Consider the following 24,598-nt stretch of genomic DNA (forward strand, 5'->3'; position numbering starts at 1 on the left):
AAACAATGCAGTGATCTCAAGGCAGCCTTGAGAGCACTCCACGCCACAACAACAGAACAAAGGCAGAGTACTTTATACCATACAAAGTGCCGAAAGCAGGTTGCAGACTTGAAAGCACTGCTTTCTGTCCAAAAGGGATTTCAAGAAACCTTTGGGGAAAGTTAGAACAGGAAGACGGCCCTGATTGGGAAGAATTGCAAGAGACAGCGCAGCGATATGTTCAGGGAGCATGTACGCAGGGAAAACCCCAAAGGAGGAAAGCACCCCCACCCCCCACACAACAGATAATACAGGCTCCCATGAACCCTATAACAAACCACCGCACCGCCACAGCAGACGAGGCAGAGGTCTTATATTCCACCCCCCTCACAGTGACCCAATTACGGGACGCGTGTGCCAAAATCACACCGTTCCTCCCCGCTTCAGACCCACACCATTTCTTCGCCACCGTCAAACACAAGGCGACCATGTACGGCCTGGATGAGAAAGAGCAGGTAAAGCTCAAGGTCCTCAGCTTAGACCCATCGGTCGCAGCAGCCCTTCCCGACCCACAAAATGTAGGGGGAGGCACCCTTGCAGAAATGCATACCGCGATCCTGGATACGATCGGGTACAACCGGGGCGACCCCGTAGACGGTGTGAATAAATGCAGACAGAAAAAGTCTGAACACCCCACAGCGTTCGCAGGACGCTTGTGGATTCACTTTGAAGCTGTTTTCGGCAACGTAGATCGTGCCCATTTGTCCGCAGACAATATGGCCAAGTGGACCCGCACCCTTATCTCCCATGCCACGGAAGCAGGACAGAATGCCTGTAGCAATTATGACCCCTCGGAGGAGGCTCATAATGAGAAGTGGGTGGTCAAGAGATTGTCCCGCGTTTGGGAACAAGCGGCTCACGGTAAATCAGCCACTAGAACACCCGGGGAAAACCAAGCTGCCGCAGACGTGCAGGCAGTAAGAACCACTCTCCACAACCCCGTCTGGGTAAACGAGGGAAAGAACAGCCCCCCAGCCAAACCGCAAGAGTGCTACAATTGCGGCCAATTGGGACATTTTGCTAGAGAATGCAATGGCCCTAAGAAACCACAGAGTGCCCAACCGACAAGCACTCTCGATAAGAAAAAGGCAGAGCCCGTAGCGACCGAGAACTGAGGTGTCCACATGATGATTTAAAGGAGACACTTGGTGAAAAGTGTTGTCCTTTCTGATGGAACCTGCAGAATGTTTTATGTTGTCTGTCTGTTTGTTAAATGTTGTTCGTTGTCTGTCTGTTTGTTAAATGTTGTTCGTCCTACAGGAGAATTTTCTCACCGCCCCACACCCATTCACCTGAACTTTTTAATTTTTCCCACTGACACCCACCGCGGCCACACGCCCATTCGGCCGATACCTCTGAGGACCTGCCTCGGACACCCGATCGTAGCTACTCTTCTGATTTGATGGTGGAATCAGAACAGTAACCCCACCATGATGACTACATTTTTGTCCGTTCTTTGGTCGCTCAGGCAGTGGAGAAACGGTGTGAGACCCACCCTGCCTGGGGAAACCCCCCGTTGGTCAAAACGCTCGGGTAGGGAAGATACGCTATTGGTAGCCGTCCTACCCAGGGACTCCACCCAAATCGTACCCGCCACGGCCCACACGCACCCCATTCTAACTTTACTTTCAAAAACAGTTTTATTTTATTTAGGCAACCTTTGGGTTGCTGCCACACGCTATTTACATCCTAGAGCATTTGGATGATAAAGTTAGCACTTTTTGAAAAAAAAAATGGGGGGAGAGTCACATGCTGTGACCAAATATAAGGGTTTAATTGGCCCGAAGAAGGACAGACACACTAACACACCAGTTATTAAACTGAAGTATTTAAACACACTACGCTTGTCTTACAGAACTCCAGAAGCTCCAAGTCCGGAGAAAACCAGTCAAAAGGAAAAGGAAAAGAAAGAAGACAGCCATGAGGACTCCTTTCTTCGTGCTCAACATATTTATTATGGAGTTTTGGTTGCGCGGGAACGCGGACCCCATTACTCCAAACCCCCCTGCCGTTAACGCTTCACTGCCCCGTAGTACCGAGGGCCCAGTCACCAACCACGCTGCATTATCCTGGTGTGCCAAGTTCATAACTTGGTACTCTCTATCATACATCATTGAGGCACTGTTGGCATTGGCCATACTCAGTTGTGCAGTACAGACCATGCGCCTCCGCAAATGGAAAAGGAGAGCGTACCACGCTCGAACCCCGGTCTATCGGATCCGATCCCCGATATTTGACTATGACCAGACCCCAGACCCCCGCGACATCTGAATAATAAAACATGCACTGGCGGTTTGTTTGTTTTTCTTGTAAATAAAAAAGAGAATGTGTGGAAATGTATGATCCTGAGCTTGACTGCCAAGCCAGGAAAGAATATATTAAATGTTGTAATTGTTATTGTATAGAGAGATAAGACTGTAAGTTTGAAGAATTGTTTAGGTAAAATTAGAGGTTCCCAGTTTATCTTTTTCCAGACACATGCCCCTGCCTGACATAGCGCCCTCAAGAATTGTTTAGGTAAATTTTTGTGCATAGCTAGGGTCAGAGTAGTGGCCATGTGGGAGGTGTCCCCCCAGTCGGGAAACGAAGAGGACAAAATTTATGTGATCCTTCACGCTTCGCGTTAGGATCACAAGGCGGGAATGTAGCCATGTAAAATGGCTGCGTTCCGATTAATCTGGCCAAAACCCAGTTTAAAACGGCTAACCCGAAAGACTGCTGGGAAAAGCAGCCAAGAAGACACAAGCAGGCAGCTGCAGACAGGTTTGCAGCTTCAGCTCGGGGAACGTAGCCCAGATCGATACTACTCAGGGCTATCAACAGCCCATCAACCCAGGTATCCGCAGTTGCATTCAGGACTGTTTACACCTAATCTACTCAGACATCCACAGCTAAATCGGCTATCCCCGGGAACAATTGCAACATATTAGCAATTGAATACCAGGCCACACCTGTCGGCGCCTGCAGTGGCCGAAACAAAGACAGTTGAGCGACCACCCCCCGATCAAGGAATCGCCTCACCATTGGACACATCGACCCCAGAGACTGGGGACAGAATCCAATCACTTGGGACTCAGGGTCAAGGGCCGCCCCGGGAGGCGGGAAGCCCCTGGGCCCTATAAAAGTGAAGGTCCAAGTTCAGATCTCGCTCTCTCTCATCTTCGCCTGCTCGAGACCTTCGCAAGACCAGCCACCGGCAAGTATAGTAAGTTTGAATCCAACGATCGCTATCCGGTAGAGACACCTAGCCATCGACCTGTAGCAGCCTTTTGAATCCCGCGGGCCAGATTTGATTGGACAAGCCGTTCGTTTCCCTGACCTGGTGGGCTCTTCCTAAGTTAAGTGTTGGCCAGTAGTGATAGGTTTATTATATAAATAGTAGTATTAGGGTATTAATATTGCTTGTTGTATATAATAAATGACCGTTGTTTTAATCCTTACTAAGCAGTGTGCTGTGTTATTAATCATAACCTGAACTTGAACCACGTGGCGGTATCATAAAGATACCTGGCGACTCATGAGCAAAGGTGACCTAAACAGAGCAAATAGACTAAAGCTAGAAAGAGCAACACCAGGAAAGAGCACCCGACCCAAGTCCACACCTTCACCCATCCCCGCAACCCAGCAACCCCGCCTAACCGTTCTGGTCACCGCATTATAGGTAGGACGTGGAGGCTTTGGAGCGGGTGCAGAGGAGATTTACCAGGATGTTGCCTGGTATGGAGGGAAAATCTTATGAGGAAAGGCTGATGGACTTGAGGTTGTTTTCGTTGGAGAGAAGAAGGTTAAGAGGAGACTTAATAGAGGCATACAAAATGATCAGGGGGTTGGATAGGGTGGACAGTGAGAGCCTTCTCCCGCGGATGGAAATGGCTGGCACGAGGGGACATAGCTTTAAACTGAGGGGTAATAGATATAGGACAGAGGTCAGAGGTAGGTTCTTTACGCAAAGAGTAGTGAGGCCGTGGAATGCCCTACCTGCAACAGTAGTGAACTCGCCAACATTGAGGGCATTTAAAAGTTTATTGGATAAACATATGGATGATAATGGCATAGTGTAGGTTAGATGGCTTTTGTTTTGGTGCAACATCGTGGGCCGAAGGGCCTGTACTGCGCTGTATCGTTCTATGTTCTATGTTCTAACCCTTTTGGGCACCAAGGGCAATTTAGCATGGCCAATCCGCCAAAACTGCACATCTTTGGACTGTGGAGGAAACTGGAGCACCCGGAGGAAACCCACGCAGACACAGGGAGAACGTGCAGATTCCGCACAGACAGTGACCCAAGCCGGGGATCGAACCTGGGACCCTGGCACTGTGAAGCAGCAGTGCTAACGACTGTGCTGCCGTGCCACCCACTGAGAGACTGTTTCTTTGGCCAGCTCCAGGGAGGACAGCTAGATCAGCCAGTAACCGAGGCAATGCCCATGTGTAATCACAGACAGACATTTTGTAATGACTTAGTTTGAAGAGACTGATATTGATTGCACTTGTCCAAAATTTAGAGACATAAAATGTTTCTATTTTCTGCTGAATATTAACTAATTTTAAGGTCTATGTCCATGTCAATACATCGACCATGGCGAACACTTATCTTATTTTGGAAAGGTACAGTTTTCTGAGTCTCAGATTTGGTCCTTTTAGAAAGGGGAGAGACACAATACAGTGTAGACAAAGCAAAAACTACAATACTTATTTTGAAAGGGTTTCTCACAAGATGGATGGCTTCTGCTGGGACTAATGCCAATGGCAGATGCAAAAGAACTGAAGCTGATTCATCAAAGGGACCCTTATAGACACAATGAGGACAGACCATTTGGGTTTTGGATGAAAAATCCCCTGAAGAAACAATCATTCCTCTGATTTTCCTGCACGTGTGCCTTACCTTAAACTCCATCATATTTGTGGTACACAGAATACACATATATAAATGAATACAAATAATTTTCCAATGAAATATGTTTAAGAAAATAATTAATTGAAACATAAACCAGAGGAATAAGCCACAAGCAATCAGTTCATCATACACGGGAGGGAAATCCCGAGATGACTTATCAGTAAGTGCCGAGGTCAATTACCCCCTGTCCGATGGAGGTGTCCTTGCCCCCTCTGGATGTCGCTCTATGGAGAAATCCTCCCCCACTTAAACTTGGGGACCGGGGTGGAGGGTGTTGCACACAGCAGTCCCATAGAACCGCACACTGCATTGGTTCACAGACCACCAAGGTCCTGCCTTTTTGGGGCCTTGTGGAGTCGGTGGACCATGTGTTCTAAGTTGTTTTAGGCTACACCGCTAAAACCTTTTGTTGTGGATTTGTTTGCACTTCAGCCCCACACTCCTGATCTACATGTCCCCGGTGTAGAGAGGAACAGGGAAGGAGGACAACCACCTGGTAAACCTGCTCCTGAGCCTGGCCAAACTTGCCATAAATTGATCCAGGTAGCAGGCGACTTGACTGTCCGCCCCTCTACTGTGGCTACATTCGCGGCCGGGTGCCCCTGGAGAGGGAGCATGCAGAGACCACGGCCACCATTGAGCGCTTTTGGGAGCGCTGGGTAGTGCAGGACTGGGGTGCTTTATTGTACCTCTCAATCACATTTCAATTTGGTGTTTTAAATTTCAATTGCGATTTGCTTTTGTTTAAGGCAGTATCCCTTTAAGGGGCTGCCCCTTTTAATTTGTCCCTCGGTTTATTTAATTTAGTTTACTTGGTTGAGACAAAATAATTGGAGGTGTCCTGGTACCCAATAGAACCAGCAAGAATTTGGAAGTATTTTCAACATGCAAACTTTGTCCATGATCATGGTGTGGCGTTGAGGGCCACGCATGCTGCTGAGTGGTTACTTTCTCAATGCTTTCACCAACTAAAAGTGGCCTGCAGCCCTTAAAGGGGAGTTGCAATCTAGTTGCTGCAGGTGCTGAAAGTGGCTGCGAAAGAGCTTCTAAGTGGGAAGAAACTAGAGTAACAACGCAGCAGGCCAGATAGAGAATGCTCCTAGGTTCTCAGATGTAGCACGGGAGGCTCTGATGCAGGACTTGAAAAGGAAGAAAGAGGTAATTTCTCCACTGGGGGGAGGGTGCTACGAGACCCTCAAAGCTGACAATGTGAAGGCAGTGGGAGCACATAGCCACTTCATCTACCTTCACAATTGAATGCATTTCGAGTGCCCTGCTAGGGTTTCAACCACACTGTTGTGTATCATAATGTTTATAAACATCTAGTTATGATTGACAGGTGGTCACGACCTCAAAAGCAATTAAGTGCTTTCTGCTGAGAAAAAGAGAAAGTGAAAGCACATCTCCTAGCTGTTTAGAAGCATGGTTGTTAGCTTCATAGCAGGGTATGTGGAGTGCAGTAAAGCATGAAGGGAAATGAAAATAAACGATCCAGACACCCGGCTATCTGGAAGCTATTTCCCTGTTAATTACAGGCTGTTGAAAGCTATTTCTCTTTAAAGTGCCCCAGTAATTCCCATGGTGTTGGGGCGGAGGGGGGCAGGGAGGATGCCCCTACTCATCAGCCATGGGGGTGGGGCCGGGGGCAGGATTTGCATTGGGGGGGGCAGCCACCAGACCTCGGTATTGGGCCGTTCACGCAAAATGGCAGCCCGATAGCAGAATTCGGAACGGAATCGCAGGTGCTCCCTACCATCAAAACGTAGCATGGCAAAGGGCAATGCTCCAAGCACCAGCAGAGGCCAGAAGTGATTTTGCTTCGGTGGGAGAACTTAGCCTCCTAATCAAAGAATCCTGCCCCTAATTTCAATAATGGTGACACAAATCTATCATTGATTGTTCAGCTGGTGAACCATAGAATCTTAGTATTTACAGTGCATAAGGAGGCCATTCGGCCCATTGAGTCTACACCTGCCCTTGAAAGAGCACCCTACTTAAGCCCATGCTTCCACCCTATCTCCGTAACCCAGTACCCCTCCTAACCTTTTTAGACACTAAGGGCAATTTATCATGGCCAATCCACCTAACCTGCACATCTTTGGATTGTGGGAGGAAACCGGAGCACCCGGAGGAAACCCACGCAGACACGGAGAGAACGTGCAAACTCCACACAGACAGTCGCCTGAGGCAGGAATCGAACTTGGGTCTCTGGCACTGTGAGGAAGCTGTGCTAACCACTGTGTCACTCTGCTGAAGATCATCACAATCTGCCCAATCTGCTTGTATCAGATTTATGCATCGTCACCAATCACAACATGCAATTGGTGCAGGACATGCCAGAAGGAGAGGGCTGTCCTCATTGTTTCATCACCCGACCACCAAACCCAGCAATGCTACTGGGCAAAAAATTTGCACCCATGGTCCTTGCTGATCTTTGATAAATAGGTTGAAGTAAATGTTATTGCTGTGAAGGGTCTTTATTAAATGGGGGTTATAGTATATATTGGTGCATAATTACTGAACAATTACAAACACTGATGTATGACATTCTTTTAAATATTTCCAAGAAAGAGACATACATCGTTTGTTGCTTGGTCGGAGATCTTCTACTTTATATACTGACAGTCTATTCACTCCACCGCAGACTGTGTGCTTCTCTCCTTTACACTCCATGTTGCAATCCTCTTGCCTTGCATTGGTTGAAGTAACTCGATTTCCACAGTAACATTCAGCACCATATTCCAGACCAGCATAGAGATAACCTCTGTTGAAACAAATCTGCTGTCAGATTACAAAGCAAGAAGCAGGATTTTTAAAAAGAGCTGAGCGGCGTGGTGGCAGAGTGGTTAGCACCGCTGCCTCAAGGCGCCGAGGACCTGGGTTCGGTCATGGCCCCGGGTCATTGTCCATGTGAAGTTTGCACGTTCTCCCCGTGTCTGCGTGGGTTGCACACGCACAACCCAAAGATGTGCCTGATAAGTGGATTGACCATGCTAAATTGACCCTTAATTGGTTATTCTAAATTCTAAAACATAAATAAATGATTTAAAAAAGAGCGAGGAAATGTTCTGATTGGGCTTTTTAGGTCCGCCTCAATCATGCAGGGACATAGGTAAGCTGGCACAATATTCATGCTGCTGGTCTGAGCTCTGTTGCCCCATCTCCAACCTGCCCCTGGGCCCCTTTCCTGGAGTTTGAAAGGAGCCATCTGCCTGCAACTGGCTGGATACCAAATCAGCAGGTTAAGGGCCTAAGGAGGCCTATTTTCATAGGCCAAATGAAACTTTTCAGCTGGCTTTTAAGTTCTTGCAAGTGTCAGAACTGGGGAGAGGAGTGGTAGAGGAGGGAAGGAAGGTGGAGGGGGGGGGGGGGGGGTAAGCACTCCTGACGGTACCTGTGACAGGCTTGGACTCCCTTCCTACCAGCCTGGGTTTCTCCCTTTCGCCAGGCTGCAAAGGCCATTTTTTATTTTAAATAAGGTTGGAGACAACGTGCCTCCATTATTTGGGACATCCTCCCCCTCGCTTAGAGGCCATTGCATCCCGCTGCTGCTTTCAACTGGGGAGCCTCCAGCTTCCAGAGCCTGCTTGCCATCCTTAATTGGACTGGCCAATTTGAGGAAAATCACAGGTGAGTGATTGTTTCCCTCACAGGGTGGGCTTCTGACCCCCATTTGAACCCAACTCCGGGATTCAGAAGCCCACAGGAACATGCTGCCCCAGGTTCGCAGCTCAGTCCCCCACCCTGATGAAGTTGAGAACTAGAGGCTCGAACTGAAAGACTGTTTTGCATTTTTATCTTCTGAAACATATAGGCCGCTGGGTTGGAGAATCGGCGGGGGGTCGCGATAATCGGCACCGCCGCGCCGGTCGGAGGCCATTGAACGCAGCCCCCGCGGCGATTCTCCACACTCGACGGGCCGAGAGCCGGCTGAGTTCTGCCGAGTCCCGCCAGCGTGGTTTACATATGGTCCCACCCGGCGGGACCTCGGCTTTCTGGCTGCAGGGGCCTGGTAGGGGGGTGGGGGGTGGGGGGTTCCGACTCCAGGGGGGCCTCCTCGGTGGCCAGGCCCGCAATCGGGGGCTACCGATCGGTGGGTGCGCTCATTCCCGGCGGGGGGCCTATGTCCCTCCACGCCAGGACCCTGTAGGGATCCACCATGTTGCCCGGGGACCGGCACGGAGATGGGCGTGGCACGCAGGCGCGGACCCGCGCCGGCCGTGGTGTGCATGTGTGGACTTGCGCCGGCCATGTTGGGCCGGCTTTGGCGCCGGAGCATCGTACAGCACTCCGGTGCCGTTCTAGCCCCTGAGGAAGGAGAGAATAACTGGGCCTGGAGGCCCCTTGCCGCCGACGTCGCTCACACCAGTTTTGATGTTGGTGTCAACACTTGGTCGGGATTTCGGAGAATTCCCACCACTGAATTCTGAGAGGAGAGGAGAATATCCAAAATTCTTTCACGAAAAATTGATTTTCTAACAAATCAAAAATCACCTTAACGGGGCTTAAATCATATTGACAGAGGAATTGGAATGAGGAGGAAATGTGGAAGCGCCAAAGGAGGCTGTAAAATGAATATAACATTCAAAAGATAAACTGGTGAGATGTTCCCTTACCTTTCAGCACAACTATCTTGACACTGTGAAACGGTCATTTTTCGAAAGTCATAAAGCACCGCTCCTTTCAATGCCTTCTCCTTGGATTCATCTCTGAAACACCCTATGTGCGTGGCTGAAAAACACAACAATGTAACTGTAAGCTCTACATCTCATTATATATAGCGTGCTATCACCGCTCGAGAATTCTATGGGTTAACAGTTCCAAGAAAAGCTCATGGGCTTGATTCTCTGCCGGCGGGATGCTCTGTTTTGCTGGCAGCCCAGGGGTTTCCCGACTGCGAGGGGCCTGCCCCACAATAGGAAACCCCATTGACCAGCCGGCAAAACGGAGCGTCCCGCCGGTGTGCTGAACCAGAAATCTGCCGCGGCAGGACGGAGAATCCAGCCCCATATTTTTTTCAATTAAAAATGTAAGTCTGGAACTAAATTCTTATTGGTAGAAGCTTGGCAGTTAACTGTTCCCTGGTGCATTTTTAATGGCAACGTCTCTACCAATCTGAATCCACTTGTCAAACAATTGGCACTCTCTTCTCTTGTAGTATAAATTGTTGTTCCCTTTACAATTACCTCTGTGTTGATGGGTGCAAGCATACCTCTTTTCTCAACAATATTTACATTTTTCAGCCAAATTCCACTAGTTCAGTTTGTTTCAAATGCTGACAATTGCTTTAAATTATTCAAACATATTGCCTATCTCTAGTGATTATGGAAGTCATGCTGTTGTAGACTATAAACATGGCCTTTCATTGTCACTGTGTTAGATTGAGCTCACAGTGCAAACAATTGTTTTCGTTACACACTCACATGCTCCACAGACTACACAGGAACTTGCTGTGAATTGAGCATGGGAGTGTTCCCGTACCAGCCTCCCCGAACAGGCGCCGGAATATGGAGACTAGGGGCTTTTCACAGTAACTTTATTTGAAGCCTACTTGTGACAATAAGCGATTTTCATTTTCATTTTTCATTATTTTGGGGCAGCATCCTCTCCAGGGGACTTGGGCCTGGCTTGTCTCCTTAACCAATCAGGTTGAAGAATCATTAAGGAGGAGCAGAGAAGCTCAGGCAGGAAGAGTACCTTAGAATATTTAATACAATGTCAAAGCAAAATAAAGATGGGAAAAAAAGATGGGATGAAGTGAAACAAAAGGAAAAAGTAAAACAAAATACCTTTACACTTTTTTAAAACTCCAGCAATAATTAAAATCTGAAAAAATGAGACTCCACACTTGTAAAAAAAAGTTACTTTTCTGTATCAGGGACATTGTTTGGCAGTAATTAAGACCAACCACTCCATCAAAAGGTTATTATATTGGAATACGCTAGTCCTAACCTTTTGTGGAAAGTTTAATCTGTACCTATGGGATAAGTACTGCAATTTCACAGCGCTCCTCACATTACCATTGTGAATCAGTTGGCAAGCTGCTTTTCTCTGAAGGAGTCTGGAGGAGCAAGACAATTCGGACAAAAACTTCCTGACTATGTTGTTAACTGCGTATGCGTGGTTGCTAGAACTTATTGGCCGATTTTCACGTTGATAATAGAAAATGCCGTTGTCCTCACTGTCACTTGCACAGCAAATCTCAGCCCATTTCCACTGATTGAAGACTCCTTTATTAATATTCGATACAACAGAATCTAGCCTTTCGCTTTGGGCTTCTGAATCTAAAACTGATTTCCCAATAAGCTACCTGTGTAAAGTATATCCACATTTTTCCATTTTGACTGACTTCTCAAAAGTATTAATATGAAAGGGATTTCAGAAAGTTCTTTGGCATTTTTACCACTTAATTTGAATAGCATTCGAAGATTGCCCCATTTCAATTATATTTTCACTTGATTTGCATGGATCTCAATCATATGTTAATTCCCAACTTTATGACAATATTGCTGCTCCTTAATAATAATCTGGATTTATCAGAAGAATGATGATGTAATTTATATTTTCCTTCCCACAATTAGCACCTTGAGAAATGCCCTCAAAGACATAAAACGATAATTATCTACTGCCGCTACAATATAGACTTTGTTCAAGTACAGCAGAGATATTTATAAGTCCTGAACATTTTCATAGCTTTTAGCTTAATCGTTTTTTTGAAAATTAGTGCAAAGGGAGGATATGGTAGAGACTGTCAAAGCGACACCGTGTAAAAGACACAGGTTCAAACATTCATATCTTAGGATTCCAAGCACAAGCTGAAAATTAAGTTCTTTACTATAGGATGCACTTAGAAAGGAACATGTGTCAAGAAATGCTGCATTTTGATCCTAAGAACAAATGCACTCGTGGACGTTAAAGTAAATCACTCTTAAAAACTTGCATTTATATAGTGCAATTTGATGAATGCACTATGTTCAGCACCATTCGTGACTCCTCAGATACTGAAGCAGTCTGTGTTCATATGCAGCAAGACAGAGGCAATATTCAGGCTTGGGCACGCTAAGTTGCAAGTCACATTCACGCCACACAAGTGGCAGGCAATGACTACCACCAACAAGAGAGAACCTAACCATCTCCCCATGACATTCAACAGCATTACCATTGTTGAATATCAACATCCTGGGTGTCACCATTAACTTAAAATGGAAATGGACTAGCCATATAAATACTGTGGCTACAAGAGCAGGTCAGATGCTATGAGTTCTGCGGTGAGTAACTCACCTTCTGACTCCCCAAAGCTTGTTCACCAACTACACGGCACAAGTCAGGAATGTGATTGAATACTCTCCCCTTGCCTGGATGAGTGCAGCTCCAACAACACTCAAGAAGCTGGACACCATCCAGGAAACAGCACCTATTTGATTGGCAACCCATACACTACCTTCATCATTCATTCCCTCCACCACCAACACACAGAGGCAACAATGTGTGCCATCCACACAATGCACTACAGCAGCTCACCAAGGCTCCTTCAATAGCACCTTCCAAAACCCCCGATCTCGACCTCCTGGAAGGACAAGGGCAACAGATGCATGGGAACATCACCACCTTGAAGTTCCCATCCAAGCCACACGCTTACATAGACTTGGAACTATATTGCTGTTCCTTCACTGTCGGTGGGTCAAGTTCCTGGAACTCCCTCCCTAACAGCACTGTGGGTGTTGATACAAAGCAGCACGGTAGCATTGTGGATAGCGCAATTGCTTCACAGCTCCATGGTCCCAGGTTCGATTTTGGCTTGGGTCATTGTCTGTGCGGAGTCTGCACGTCCTCCCCGTGTCTGCGTGGGTTTCCTCCGGGTGCTCCGGTTTCCTCCCACAGTCCAAAGATGTGCGGGTTAGGTGAATTGGCCAATGATAAATTGCCCTTAATGTCCAAATTGCCCTTGGTGTTGGGTGAAGGTGTTGAGTTTGAGTTTGGGTTTGGGTATGGTGCTCTTTCCAAGAGCCGGTGCAGACTCAAAGGGCCGAATGGCCTCCTTCTGCACTGTAAATTCAATGATAATCTATGATTAATCTAGGACAAAGGTTCGGCACAACATCGTGGGCCGAAGGGCCTGTTCTGTGCTGTATGTTCTATGTTCTAAAAACATGGACTACAGTGGTTCCAGAAGGCAGCTAACCACTATCTTCTCAAGAGCAATTAGGGATGGGTAATAAATGCTGGTTTATCCAATGACATATACATCCTGTGAATCAATAATAAAAACCAATATTGTGCAACACAACACAAATGAACAACAAATGAACAGAGTGCAACAAATTAACAGATTGCATTGAGCAGTGACTGGAGTTAACAGTTTGTTAAGTGTAGGAGTTTGGTGAAGTGGGGGGGGAGGGTTTTCCCTTTTGTTTCTTTTCTGCTGTCTTGTTTTCCAAACAACTTTCACAAGTCAGAAGGGGCAGTTGCAGACCAAGGACCAAGACCCAAGAAGCTGGAAGATCATTAAGAGGTTAACTGAGAAGCGATAAGTAAAACGTTAGAGACTAAGAGAAGGAGGTTGTAGTTAAAATTAGGGGAGTACCTTTAAGATTAAGTAGTTAGCAAAGTTAGCACATAGGACTCAGTAAGTCCAAGTTTAGTCATGGCAGATGAGGTCAGCCAAGTGGAAAGTATGACCTGTCATATGTGGAAAGTCATAGACCCTACCGGCATCCTACATGACAGTGTGTGCAGGAAGTGGTCCCAAATGCAGAAACCTGAGCTGTAGGTTTTGAAGTTCAAGCGGCAGCCAGAGACACTGTGGCGCATCCGCGAGGCTGAGAGTTACGTGGATAGCACATCTAGAAAGGTGGTCTCATCGCAGTTCAAGGGCCTTGAGAAAAAAAGGGAATGGGTGACCACCAGGCAGTCAAAAAGAAATAGACAGGCAATGCAGGAGTCCCCTGGGGTCATGCTCACAAATCAGTTTTCCATTCTGGAAGCTGATGAGGGCACTGGTTTCTCAAGAGAGTTCAGACAGAGCTAAGCTTCTGGCACCACCAGTGGCTTGACAGTACAGGAGAGGAGGAAGAAGAAACCAGGAGTGATAGTGATAGGGTATTCAGCTGTGACTCCAGGATAGTGTGTTGCCTTCCTGGTGCTCGGGTCAGGCATGTCATTGAACGGCTGCATGTCATCCTGAAGATGGACAGTGATAAGACAGAGGTCGTGGTACACATTGGGACCAAAGATACAGGTTGAATGAGGGATGAGGCCTTGCATCATGAAATTAGAGAGCAAGGCAGTAGACTAAAGAACAGGGCCTCAACAATTGTAATTTCTGGATTACTCCCGGTAACATGCTAGCGAGTACTGAAATAGGAGAATAGGGCAGATGAATGCATGGCACAAAAGTTGGTGCAGGAGGGGTTTAGATTCATGAATCACTAGCATAATTTCTGGGGAAGGTGGGACCTGTACAAGCGAGCCGGCCTAAACCTGAACCAGAATGGGACCAACGTCCATGCAGGGGAGTTTGCTAGTGCTGTTGTGAGGGATTAAAGCTGGTTCGGCAAGGGGAGGGGACATGTTGAGCCTCAAGGGATTAAGGTGAGGTTGGGGGCCTCTACTGTAATGCCAGGAGTATCATAGGTAAGATAGATGATTTAAGGGCCTGTATTGACTTGTGGAGTTGTGATGTTGTTGCCATCACAGAGATCTGGTTGAGGGAGGGACAGGACTGGCAGCTCAATATTCCGAGTATAGGATCTTCAGGCAGGAGAGGGGAGGTTGTAAAAGAAGAGGTGGTGTTGCATTATTAATTAAGGAGTCTGTTACTTCAGTAAGGATGATATCTTGAAAGGGTTTTCTATTGAGGCTTTGTGGGTAGCACTTCGGAATAAAAAGGGGGCAGCCACACTGGTGGGTATGTATTATAGACCACCAAATAGTCAGCAGACAATAGAGGAGCAGATATGTAGACAATTCACTGAAATGTGTAAAAACAGAAATAGAGAAGTTATATCAGGGGATTTCAACTTTCCAACATTAATTGGGATAGTCAGATAGTAAAGGGTTTAGAGGGAGCAGATTTCTTGAAATACATTTCTATCAATGTGTCGAAGGTCCAACAAGGAACGGTCCAGTGTTGGACCTAGTTCTGGGGAACAAAGCCAGACAGGTGTTCGAAGTAGCAGTGGGGGAGCATTTCAGTGACAGCGACATTTTAAATTTGTCAGGGTAAAGGAAAAAGATGGTCTGTAAAAAATGGTTTTGGATTGGGGGAAGGCTGATTTTATTAAAATAAGGCAGGATTTGGCCAAAGTAGACTGGGAACAGCTACTTGTGGATAAATCTATAGCAGAGCAGTGGAGGTGCGCAAAATGGAATTGGCGAGAGTGCAGGTCCAACATGTTCCTTTTAGGGTGAAATGTAGGAGAGCTTTAGATGTCTAGGAATATTCAGGACTGGATCAGAAGGAAAAGAGAAGATTTTAACAGGTTTAAAGGGAAAAAAACTACAGAAACCCTTGTGGGGTTTAGAAAGTACAGGGGGAACTCAAAAAGCAATTGGGAGAGCAAAGACAGGGCATTAAAAAGCACGGCAGGTAAGATTAGGGAAAATCCCAAGCTGTTCCATCAGTATATCAAGGGGAAGAGGTAACTAGAGAAAGAGTAGGACCCATTAGGGACCAAGGGGGCAATCTGTGTGTCGAGCCATATGACATTGGTAGGGTGTTAAACAAGTACTTCACATCTGTCTTCACTTTAGAGAAGGAAGATGTGGGTGCAGAATTCAGACAGTGGGACTTTGAGGTTCTTGAGCAATTTGACATAGGGAGTGAGGAGGCACTGTAGGTATTGGTGGGTTTGAAAGTGGACAAATCCTCAGGTCCGGATTAGTTGTATCCCAGGCTGCTGTGGGAGACAAGGGAAGAAATTATAGGGGCTCTGACCCAAATTTTCAATTCCTCTCTGGCCACAGGGGAGGTACCAGAGGATTGGACAACAGATAATGTTGTTCCACTTTTCAAGAGGAATGGTAGAGGTAAACAAGGGCATTACAGGCCAGTGAGGCTCATATCAGTGGTCGGGAAACTATTGGAGAAAATTCTGAAGGACAGTATTAATCTCCAATTGGAGAGGCAAGGTTTGATCAGGAATAGTCAGCATGGCTTTGTCAGAGGGAGGTCATGCCCAACAAATTTGATTGGATTTTTTGAGGAGGTGAATGGATGTGCAGATGAGGGTCGGGCAATTGATGTAATTTATATGGAATTCAGACAAGCCTTTGACAAGGTCCCACACGGGAGACTGATAAAGAAGGTAAAAGCACATGGGATTCAGGGTAACATGGTAAGTTGGATCCAAAATTGGACTAGTGGTAGGAGACAGAGGGTGATGGTAGGAGGCTGTTTGGGTGACTGGAAGCTGGTGTCCAGTGGTGTACCACAGGAATTAGTGCTGGGTCCCTTATTGTTTGTTTGTCGACTAATATGTGTGTGGAGGGTGGGGGGGATGATAATTAATTTTGCAGATGACAATAAGATTAACCGGGCGGTTGACAGTGAAGAAGAATGTCTTAGGTTACAGGAGGATATAGACGGGATGGGCAAATGGGAAGAACAGTGGCAGATGGAATTTAACCCTGAAAAGTGTGAGGTGATACACTTTGGAAGGAGTAACACACTTTGGAAGGAGTAACACGACAAGGGAGTATTCAATGAATGGCAGGATATTAGGAAGCTCAGAGGAACAGAAGGATCTTGGGCTGTTTGTCCACAGATCCCCAAAGGCAGACAGGTGAATAGGGTGGTTAAGAAGGCATTCAGGCCACTTGCCTTTATCAGTCGTGGCATAGATTACAAGAGCAGGGAGATTATGTTGGAGCTGTACAGAACTTTGGTTAGGCCATAGCTGGAGTACTGTGCTCGATTCTGGTCACCGCACTATAGAAGGATGTGATTGCACTAGAGGGGGTGCAGATGAGATTCACCAGGATGTTACCTGGGATGGAGCATTTTAACTATGAAGAGAGGCCGGATAATCTCAGGTTGATTTCTTTGGAGCAGAAATGGGCGAAAGGGAACCTTATTGGGGTGTATAAGATGATGAGGGGCATGGACAAGGTGGATAAAAAGTAGCTGTTCCCCTTAATTGAAGGGTCAATGTCATGGTGGAATAATTTAAAGGTGAAAGGCAGGGGATTTAGAGGCGATTTGAGCAAAGTGAATTTCACCCAGAAGGTGGTGGGTATCTGGAATGCACTGAGGGTAGTTTGAGGCAGGAAACCTCACAATCTTTAAAAAGCACTTGGATGAGCCCTTGAAATCCCATAACATTTAAGGCTATGGGCCAAGTGCTGGCAAGTGGGACTAGTGTAGATTTAGGGTCGTTTTTGCATCGGTGCAGGCTTGATGGGCTGATGGGCCTCTTCTGTACTGTATGATTCTATTAAAAATGATCAAAGCATTCACCAACTTCAAAGTGCTTTAACAATATTCTGTTTGATTCTGACTCTATTCTATTCTCTCCTCCCCTTCGTTAATGTGAAGCACGTATGCCTTGGGATGACCTATTTTGAATATGCCCGTCTATGTATGGCAATCTATCTCACAACATCCCTCAATGCTTTTCCATTCATTTGATTGATGAATGACCTTTCCCATAATCAAACATTAAACTGTAAACAATGATTATTCTTCACATAGAAGTAACAAAACGTAAATGATTTTGTCTTTGAAATGGGAACGTTCAGATAATAGGCATATCGGTGTTTCACCATAAATAGTCAGCATTAAAACTCACTCAAGTATTGTAGTTGGATTCCCATTGTCAACAGTTACACTATTACAATGAAACACTTATTTCTTTTTGGCCCTTTCTTTATTATTTGAAGAACAGTTCCTAATGAAATAAACAGCTACTCCGAGAGCTCAGTTTCTTCCCTGCTGGGTTTTCCTTCGGACTATGGCTACAGAAGGCACGAACATTGTTAATTTGTGGACAGAAGAGTGGATTCCTCGCCAAAGGAGGTTAATGCTGTGCAGTTGCTCTCTTGAAATGCACCTTTCATCTGATCCTAATTTGTACGATGCATTTTAAATGTCAACAGGGCAAAATGACAAATTGTTATACCATTTACCAAATTAGAATGAGTTAAAGGCTTATTAAAGATAATTAAAAAGCAATCAAGAAGCTTTTAATTTGCAGCAGTGAATGTCAATTAGTCCAGTAAATCTATCACCAATGAATATGTCTACCATTCTAGCTGCTGAGTGCGGCAGTTAACATTCAGTGCAAGTATTTCAGTTGCAGGTGCAATTCCAATGCACAATGTTTGGAAATACAATAATGTGGTCGAAGCCAATAGTCCAGGTAATTTAGGGAGAATGTCACAAGCGTCTAAAATGCAAATAGGAATATGAAAAAGGACATAAAAATGATACGGCATCCAGATGGTCACAATATTGGTATCCACAGCTTGCGATTAATGATTGCATGTAGACAATGAGATAAGGTCACCCTTGCATGATCCGGTAATAGAGGCACCTTTCCATCTTATTACTTGTAATGATGCACTTTCAGAGATTTCGCTAGTAGACAAAAAGGGATTTATTTACTGTGATGTTCAACAGCAGCATGTTTGCAGTTAATTCTAAAATATCTCTGCCCGAGGAGAACTCCTCCTGCTGGGGCAATTCCCCGCTCTGAGTCCCGATTGGTCACCCAGGCCAGGTGACCCTTACTCTGCTGTGTTGCCCTTAAAGGGACAATCACCGTGGCTGCGAAGCACAATGGGATATTTTTTCCTATGTTAAAGGTGGCCTGTATCTGTCGCTGTTTCCAAAAATGAAGCCTAGCTCTAAAGCTAAATTTCAACTTGTTTAATTTTTTGATGGTAAAATGCATCGATGGCCCAAACCAATAGAAATCATCAGCCACGGTGTGTAAAATCTGGCTTGCTCAATACAATATCTCCACCTTTTGATCACCATCCCCACCAATCTCCCATCTTGAAGAATCTAGGGGCTGGTTTAGCACAGTGGGCTAAACAGCTGGCTTGTAATGCAGAACAATGCCAGTAGCGTGGGTTCAATTCCCATACCAGCCTCCCCTAACAGGCGCCGGAATGTGGTGACTAGGGGTTTTTCACAGTAACTTTGTTGAAGCCTACTTGTGACAATAAGCTATTATTATTAAGTTAATCCATCGTATCAGAGAATGGGAAATTCAGCTAGAAGTCACAGCCAGTCCTTGCTTTTTATATTCAGTTTGCCCTAGATGGTAAGTCACTGATAGGGGTGCAGGCAGTAAACAGTAAATTATGCAGATTCAAATGCTGCCATCATGTTGCATATTATAAATATTCATAAAGATATCCTGGCCTCCCAACCCACTCCTCTACAAATGTCCAATTTTACTTGAAAAAGTTGAATGCTCTGGTTCATTTCAGAATGCTTTCCACAGTTACAGGCAAAACACATTAGTCAGACAATTTATGCGAGGCCAGAGACTCCAGTGCTAGCATATGGTAAGAGACATTTTGAGCAACTGAATCAAATGCAATTTCTTTCATCAATTAGCATGTGCAAGCTGAACTGATGTGTGGAATTAAAATTTATTTTTGAGCTTCATGGCCCTGAAGATCCTTGGATAGTGATCCCGGCTATCGTGCCAGGATTGTACCTGCCGGCCTCGTCAGCACTGTCGCCACTGGAGGATGCAGAGTCATGTGCGGCGAGACTAAAAGGTCTGTAGGAGCTTAAAATCTAGGGCAGGCGTCATCTGTAATGTCGGTGGAGCACGCATGCGTATGATTTTTCTAAAACTGTCATTGAAGTCACCCACAGGGCAGAAGTGTCATTGAAATCACCTATAGGGCACAGAGTCCCCTCCTTTTTGGGTTTTGCTGCTAAAGGTGGGCAGGCGGAGGATAGGTACCCTCTTTGAATTGAAGAAAATACCAAATCCAATAACTCATGTAGACCAGGTAAGAGGAACTAATTATTTTTAAAATTCATTCATGGGGTGTGGATGTCGCTGGCTGGGTCAGCACTTTTTGCCCATCCCAAGTTGCCCTTGAATGGAGTGTCTAGCTAGGCCATTTGAGAGGCATTTTACACTTAACTATATTGGAGGCCAGATCAAGTAAGAATGGCAGATTTCCTTCCAATAAAGGGCATGAGTGAACTTGATAGGTTTTTACAACAACATGGTCATCGTTGTGATGTTCTTTGGGTTGCTAAATTTAGGATGGTTGGCATAGTGTTCACAAAGACCACAAAATAGTTTTAACTTGAACAAAGGTATAAATTTATTGACACTACGAATCTGGATTTGACACAAAACCCTAAATAATACACAGCTGATTACTAACATATAAACTGCACTCATCTACAGCTAATCTCTGTACCATTATAAACTATGATCTGCTCTTACTCACACTATCTATACCTCAGTCTGCCTTGAGCTAACTCCTTCACCTTTACTCCTTCACAATGTCTTAAATAGGGTCTGGGGCTGGTTTAGCACAGTGGGCTAAACAGCTAGCTTGTAATGCAGAACAAGGTAGCAGCGCGGGTCCAATTCCTTTACCGGCTTCCCCGAACAGGTGCCGGAATATGGTGACTAGGAGCTTTTCACAGTAACTTCATTGAAGCCTACTTGTGACAATAAGCAATTATTATTATTAGTATACTTTTAACTCTAGCTCCCTCTACTGGCTGTTCTTAGACATTAGCTAAGTATCATTAATCCTTGCAATTCTTACATTTACGATAATACCACAATCATTAGAGTTTTGATTTCAGATTTTTACTGAATTCAAATTTTGTGATGGGATTCGAACCTGGATCCCCAGTGCATTACCCTGGATCACTCATCCAGTAACAATACCACTACACCAACACATCCCCTAGTCACACCACACGTCCGTGATTTACAATAACCTCTCTCATATTGTTTATGATAAATGTGTATGAAGCAGCATCGTGCTCTTTCTGATCCTCACATTCACATAATTCCTTGCGTATTTTCCTTTCAGTATAAGTCTCATATCTCATGTTGCTCCTGCAATCTGAGAACTGGAAATTCCTGCAGAGCACAACTGGTAGCAAGTGGTGGTAAGATGTTAGTGATCAGAGTCACAATGCCTCTTTTCTCAGCTGATGGTTCCAGCTCTAGGTCTTACTCGTCCTGTTTCTGAAAGGACAATTCTGGGAGAGCACCAGGTTTTGGTGCAGACTTGAAATCACATCATAAAATGCGCTGCCGATAGCACTGGGGTAGAGGTGTTCACCAGCAGCGACTGTTCAACACTGCAGGGGTATTGTGTTTGCTCAAGAACCCTTGTAACAGACTTTACTGATCACCTGGGTACCATTCAATCCGCTTTTCACAAATCACTACTTAGTACATGAAAGGAATGCACAGTTAATATTCCAGGATGGCATGCCACCTTGTCAGGACCAGATCCTCCGCAGTGTGGACAGCCAGCAAGAGAGGTGATGCTGCTTGTCCACTTCAGTTCCATTCAGTCAACTCTTGGTAAAGCAAAGTTGTGTTGTATACAGCACACAACTACAACATTGGAAGCTAACATTACAGGACATCCTCAGATTGATCGATACAACTTAACCATGGCGTTGACATACTAATAGTCTTCATGCTGATAATTAGGCTTTGGATGGACCTCATTATGTTAGTGCACAGCTCAAGTCCGAGGAAAAAGCATAAATTCAATAAACCATAGCTGTAAATGTTAGCCATGGTCCCCTAAATTGGCCTTGGAAACGATGTCCGGACTTTACGCTTCTTAGGCAATTATTTGCCTGAAGTTGTGGCTTGTGATAGGGTTCTGGTTAAAGAAACCTCCATAGTCTTCTGCAAGTTTAGTACTAAAACTACTTACACATGTACCAAAAAGAATACAAGCTAGGAGATGTCTCCATGCTTAGGTCTTAGATGATTTCCCTGGTTGGGGAATCTAGAACCAGGTGGCACAGTCTAAGGGTATGAAGTAGACCATTTTGGACTGAGGTGAGGAAACATATTTTCACTCAAAAGGTAGTGAACCAAGGGCAGCAAGGTGGCGCAGTGGGTTAGCACTGCGGCCTCACGGCGCCGAGGTCCCAGGTTTGATCCCAGCTCTGGGTCACTGTCTGCGTGGAGTTTGCACATTCTCCCCGTGTTTGCGTGGGTTTCGCCCCCACAACCCAAAGATGTGCAAGCTAGGTGGATTGGCCACGTTAAATTGCTCCTTAATTGGAAAATAAATGAATTGGGTACTCTAAATCTATTTTTAAAAAGGTAGTGAACCAAAGGAATTCTCCACCAAAGAAGGCTGTGGAGACTAAGTCACTGAATGTATTCAAGAAAGAGAACAATTTTTTTCAGATCTTAATGAAATCAAGGCGCATGGGAAGAAAGTGGGAATGTGGCATTGAGATTGTGGGTCAGCCATGATCATATTGAATGGCAGAGCAGGTTTGAGGGACTGAAAGTCTCCTCCTGCTCCTAGTATCTACGTTTTACACATCTCTACTCAACAGCGCGCTGACCCTGGGTCTGCATCATTTGGCTTCTTACATCACTGTGTGTGTGGTACTGTACTCAGTCCCACACGTCCCGCTATGTGCTGCACCCTTATACTACTGTGGCGCCCACTCCCATGAGGCAAGATGTCCCTGTAGAGTAAAGAGTTAACATCAGGAGCACCTGATAATAACTACTGGTGTAATGATGATGTAATGTCACATGGCTAAGAGACAGAGATCTGTAGGGATGCAGAAACACAGACCCATGAAGCGTACTGAGATGTACATGGTCTGTAAATAAACACAAATGTTCATTTTTATGAATAACAGTCTATGATAACAGGCAAACCCTAAAGCAACCCTATCCAGACGTCAAGCACAAGGCTTGTTGCAGCATCACCAGGAACAAGGTGGCTTTTTCTGCTGTGGTACGCGGTGGTGATGGTGGGGGGGCGGAGGTCCCTCTGTGGGGTACAGGGTTCCTGACCAAGAGTGACCAGCTCCACCCCACAACCTCGAGGCTGCAGTCAGTCCACCAGTGTTTACCTGGTTGCCTTGGTACACGGAGTGGGCAGAAGGGGACATCTCTACTCTCACGCTAGTAACATTCCAACAGAGGCGAGTAAGCAGTGGGTGCAGCAGCTACCACCATCCCATCCTATTTTACATCATCCTCCCCATCACCCACACCCCAATTCCAGTGGTGGGGAGGTGTGGCAGGGGTGTGTGATAAAACGCTGGCCCTGATGTCTGAAGTTATCACTCACTCGGGCAAGCAGGGATGTTTTAAGGGCATTTAATTTCTCCCCTTTTTTGTGCCGCGAATATTCATTTCAATCGTCCGTGGCAATCAGTTCCAGACATATATACATTCAAACATACATATGAATTAGAGTAGGCCACTCGACCCCTCAAACCTGTTCCACCATTCAATAAAATCTGATTGTAACTTCAGCCCCACGTTACTGCCGACCCTCGATAGTCTTTCATCCCCTTTGTTCATCAATTGATGCTGCATAGCCTTAAGAAATGGAACTGGTATCCCCTTGGTATAGTTTTACAACGCAACAGAAAAAGCATGGGGAGACACTTAAAGGAAGGGAGATGGAAACTCAGGAGTTAAGAATTTTGAAGAAGGAGAAAGATGCAATAAATATTAATAACTGAGGTGAATAAGGACAGACAGGAAGTCAATCTTGGCACCGGTTAAAGAGAAATACTAAAGGGAAAAGCTGAAAGTCAAAAACCATTAACCAGTACAGAGTGAAGACTGATGTGAGAGAATTTGGCATTCAGAAATAGGCTTAGTGACTTTGAGAAGGCAAGAGCAATCTAACAGCAAAAAGAAAAAAGTATACAAAGGAAATGATTGGATTGTAGCTGAATTTTTAAAAAGGAAACATTTTGTGGACTTGCCAGAACATTATTAATTACAAATGGAGCTTGTAGAGAGAGTGTATTTTATAATAATTTCTCAGTTAACAAAAGGGACCTTAAGTAATTGAATCAACTGACATATCTTATAGCAGTATTATGATGGTGTAATAACCCTCACGAGACCTATGGGGTCACCCAAATTGATTTCCCCATGGGCCTTGTGAGTGTTATTACATCCCTCCCCTTACCCCTCCCCAAAAGTCCTTAGGTCCCTCTGTTGTTGGAAGCAGAGGAAGCCTCCTTCACCGGTTTGCCCATGGCTGTGCTTCCAATGGCTGTGGGGCTTAGTGGGGTGGGGGTGGGCTGGTGGTGGGTGTTGTAATGTGTTGGGGAGCATTACGTCGGTGCCGATCGTCGGAGTGGTCCCGTCGGCGGTCCCTCCCTGACCAAACTGAGATCCAAGATTATGGAGGATTTCATCCCCATATCTGAACCAGAATCTTCCATCTCGTGTAGACCTGTGTTCTAACCCTTGGGGAATGGTTCTCCCTGACTTATGGATGGTGGGCAAGGGGGAGAGGGACTGATTTATCTGGTGGGGCTGTTCCTGGTGCGTGCTCCCTGTCTTTGAGGCGGTCCACATGTTTGCGCACAGTCCGTTCTCTGGTTCTGGTCATGTAAGAGACTAGTCCTGTCTTCTCCACCATGGTCCCCAGTACCCACCAGTTATCGTCCCCAAAATTCCGGATGTACACAGTGTCCCCTGAC

The 24,598-nt window shown here is 45.7% G+C and overlaps 1 protein-coding gene across 1 annotated transcript in view; it reads right to left on the minus strand.

The window, feature by feature from the left end:
• wscd1a (WSC domain containing 1a) overlaps nucleotides 1-24,598 on the minus strand; it is a 230,469-nt gene that overhangs the window by 105,200 nt on the left and 100,671 nt on the right. The window contains exons 3-4 of the mRNA XM_072469546.1: nucleotides 9,552-9,666; nucleotides 7,515-7,699 (exon numbers count right to left, since the gene is read on the minus strand). Coding sequence (XP_072325647.1) covers nucleotides 7,515-7,699; nucleotides 9,552-9,666 — 300 coding nt within the window. The remainder of the gene's footprint in view (nucleotides 1-7,514; nucleotides 7,700-9,551; nucleotides 9,667-24,598) is intronic.

The sequence above is a fragment of the Scyliorhinus torazame genome, chromosome 12 (assembly GCF_047496885.1).
Source record: "Scyliorhinus torazame isolate Kashiwa2021f chromosome 12, sScyTor2.1, whole genome shotgun sequence".
In the NCBI taxonomy this organism is placed as follows: Eukaryota; Metazoa; Chordata; class Chondrichthyes; order Carcharhiniformes; family Scyliorhinidae; genus Scyliorhinus; species Scyliorhinus torazame.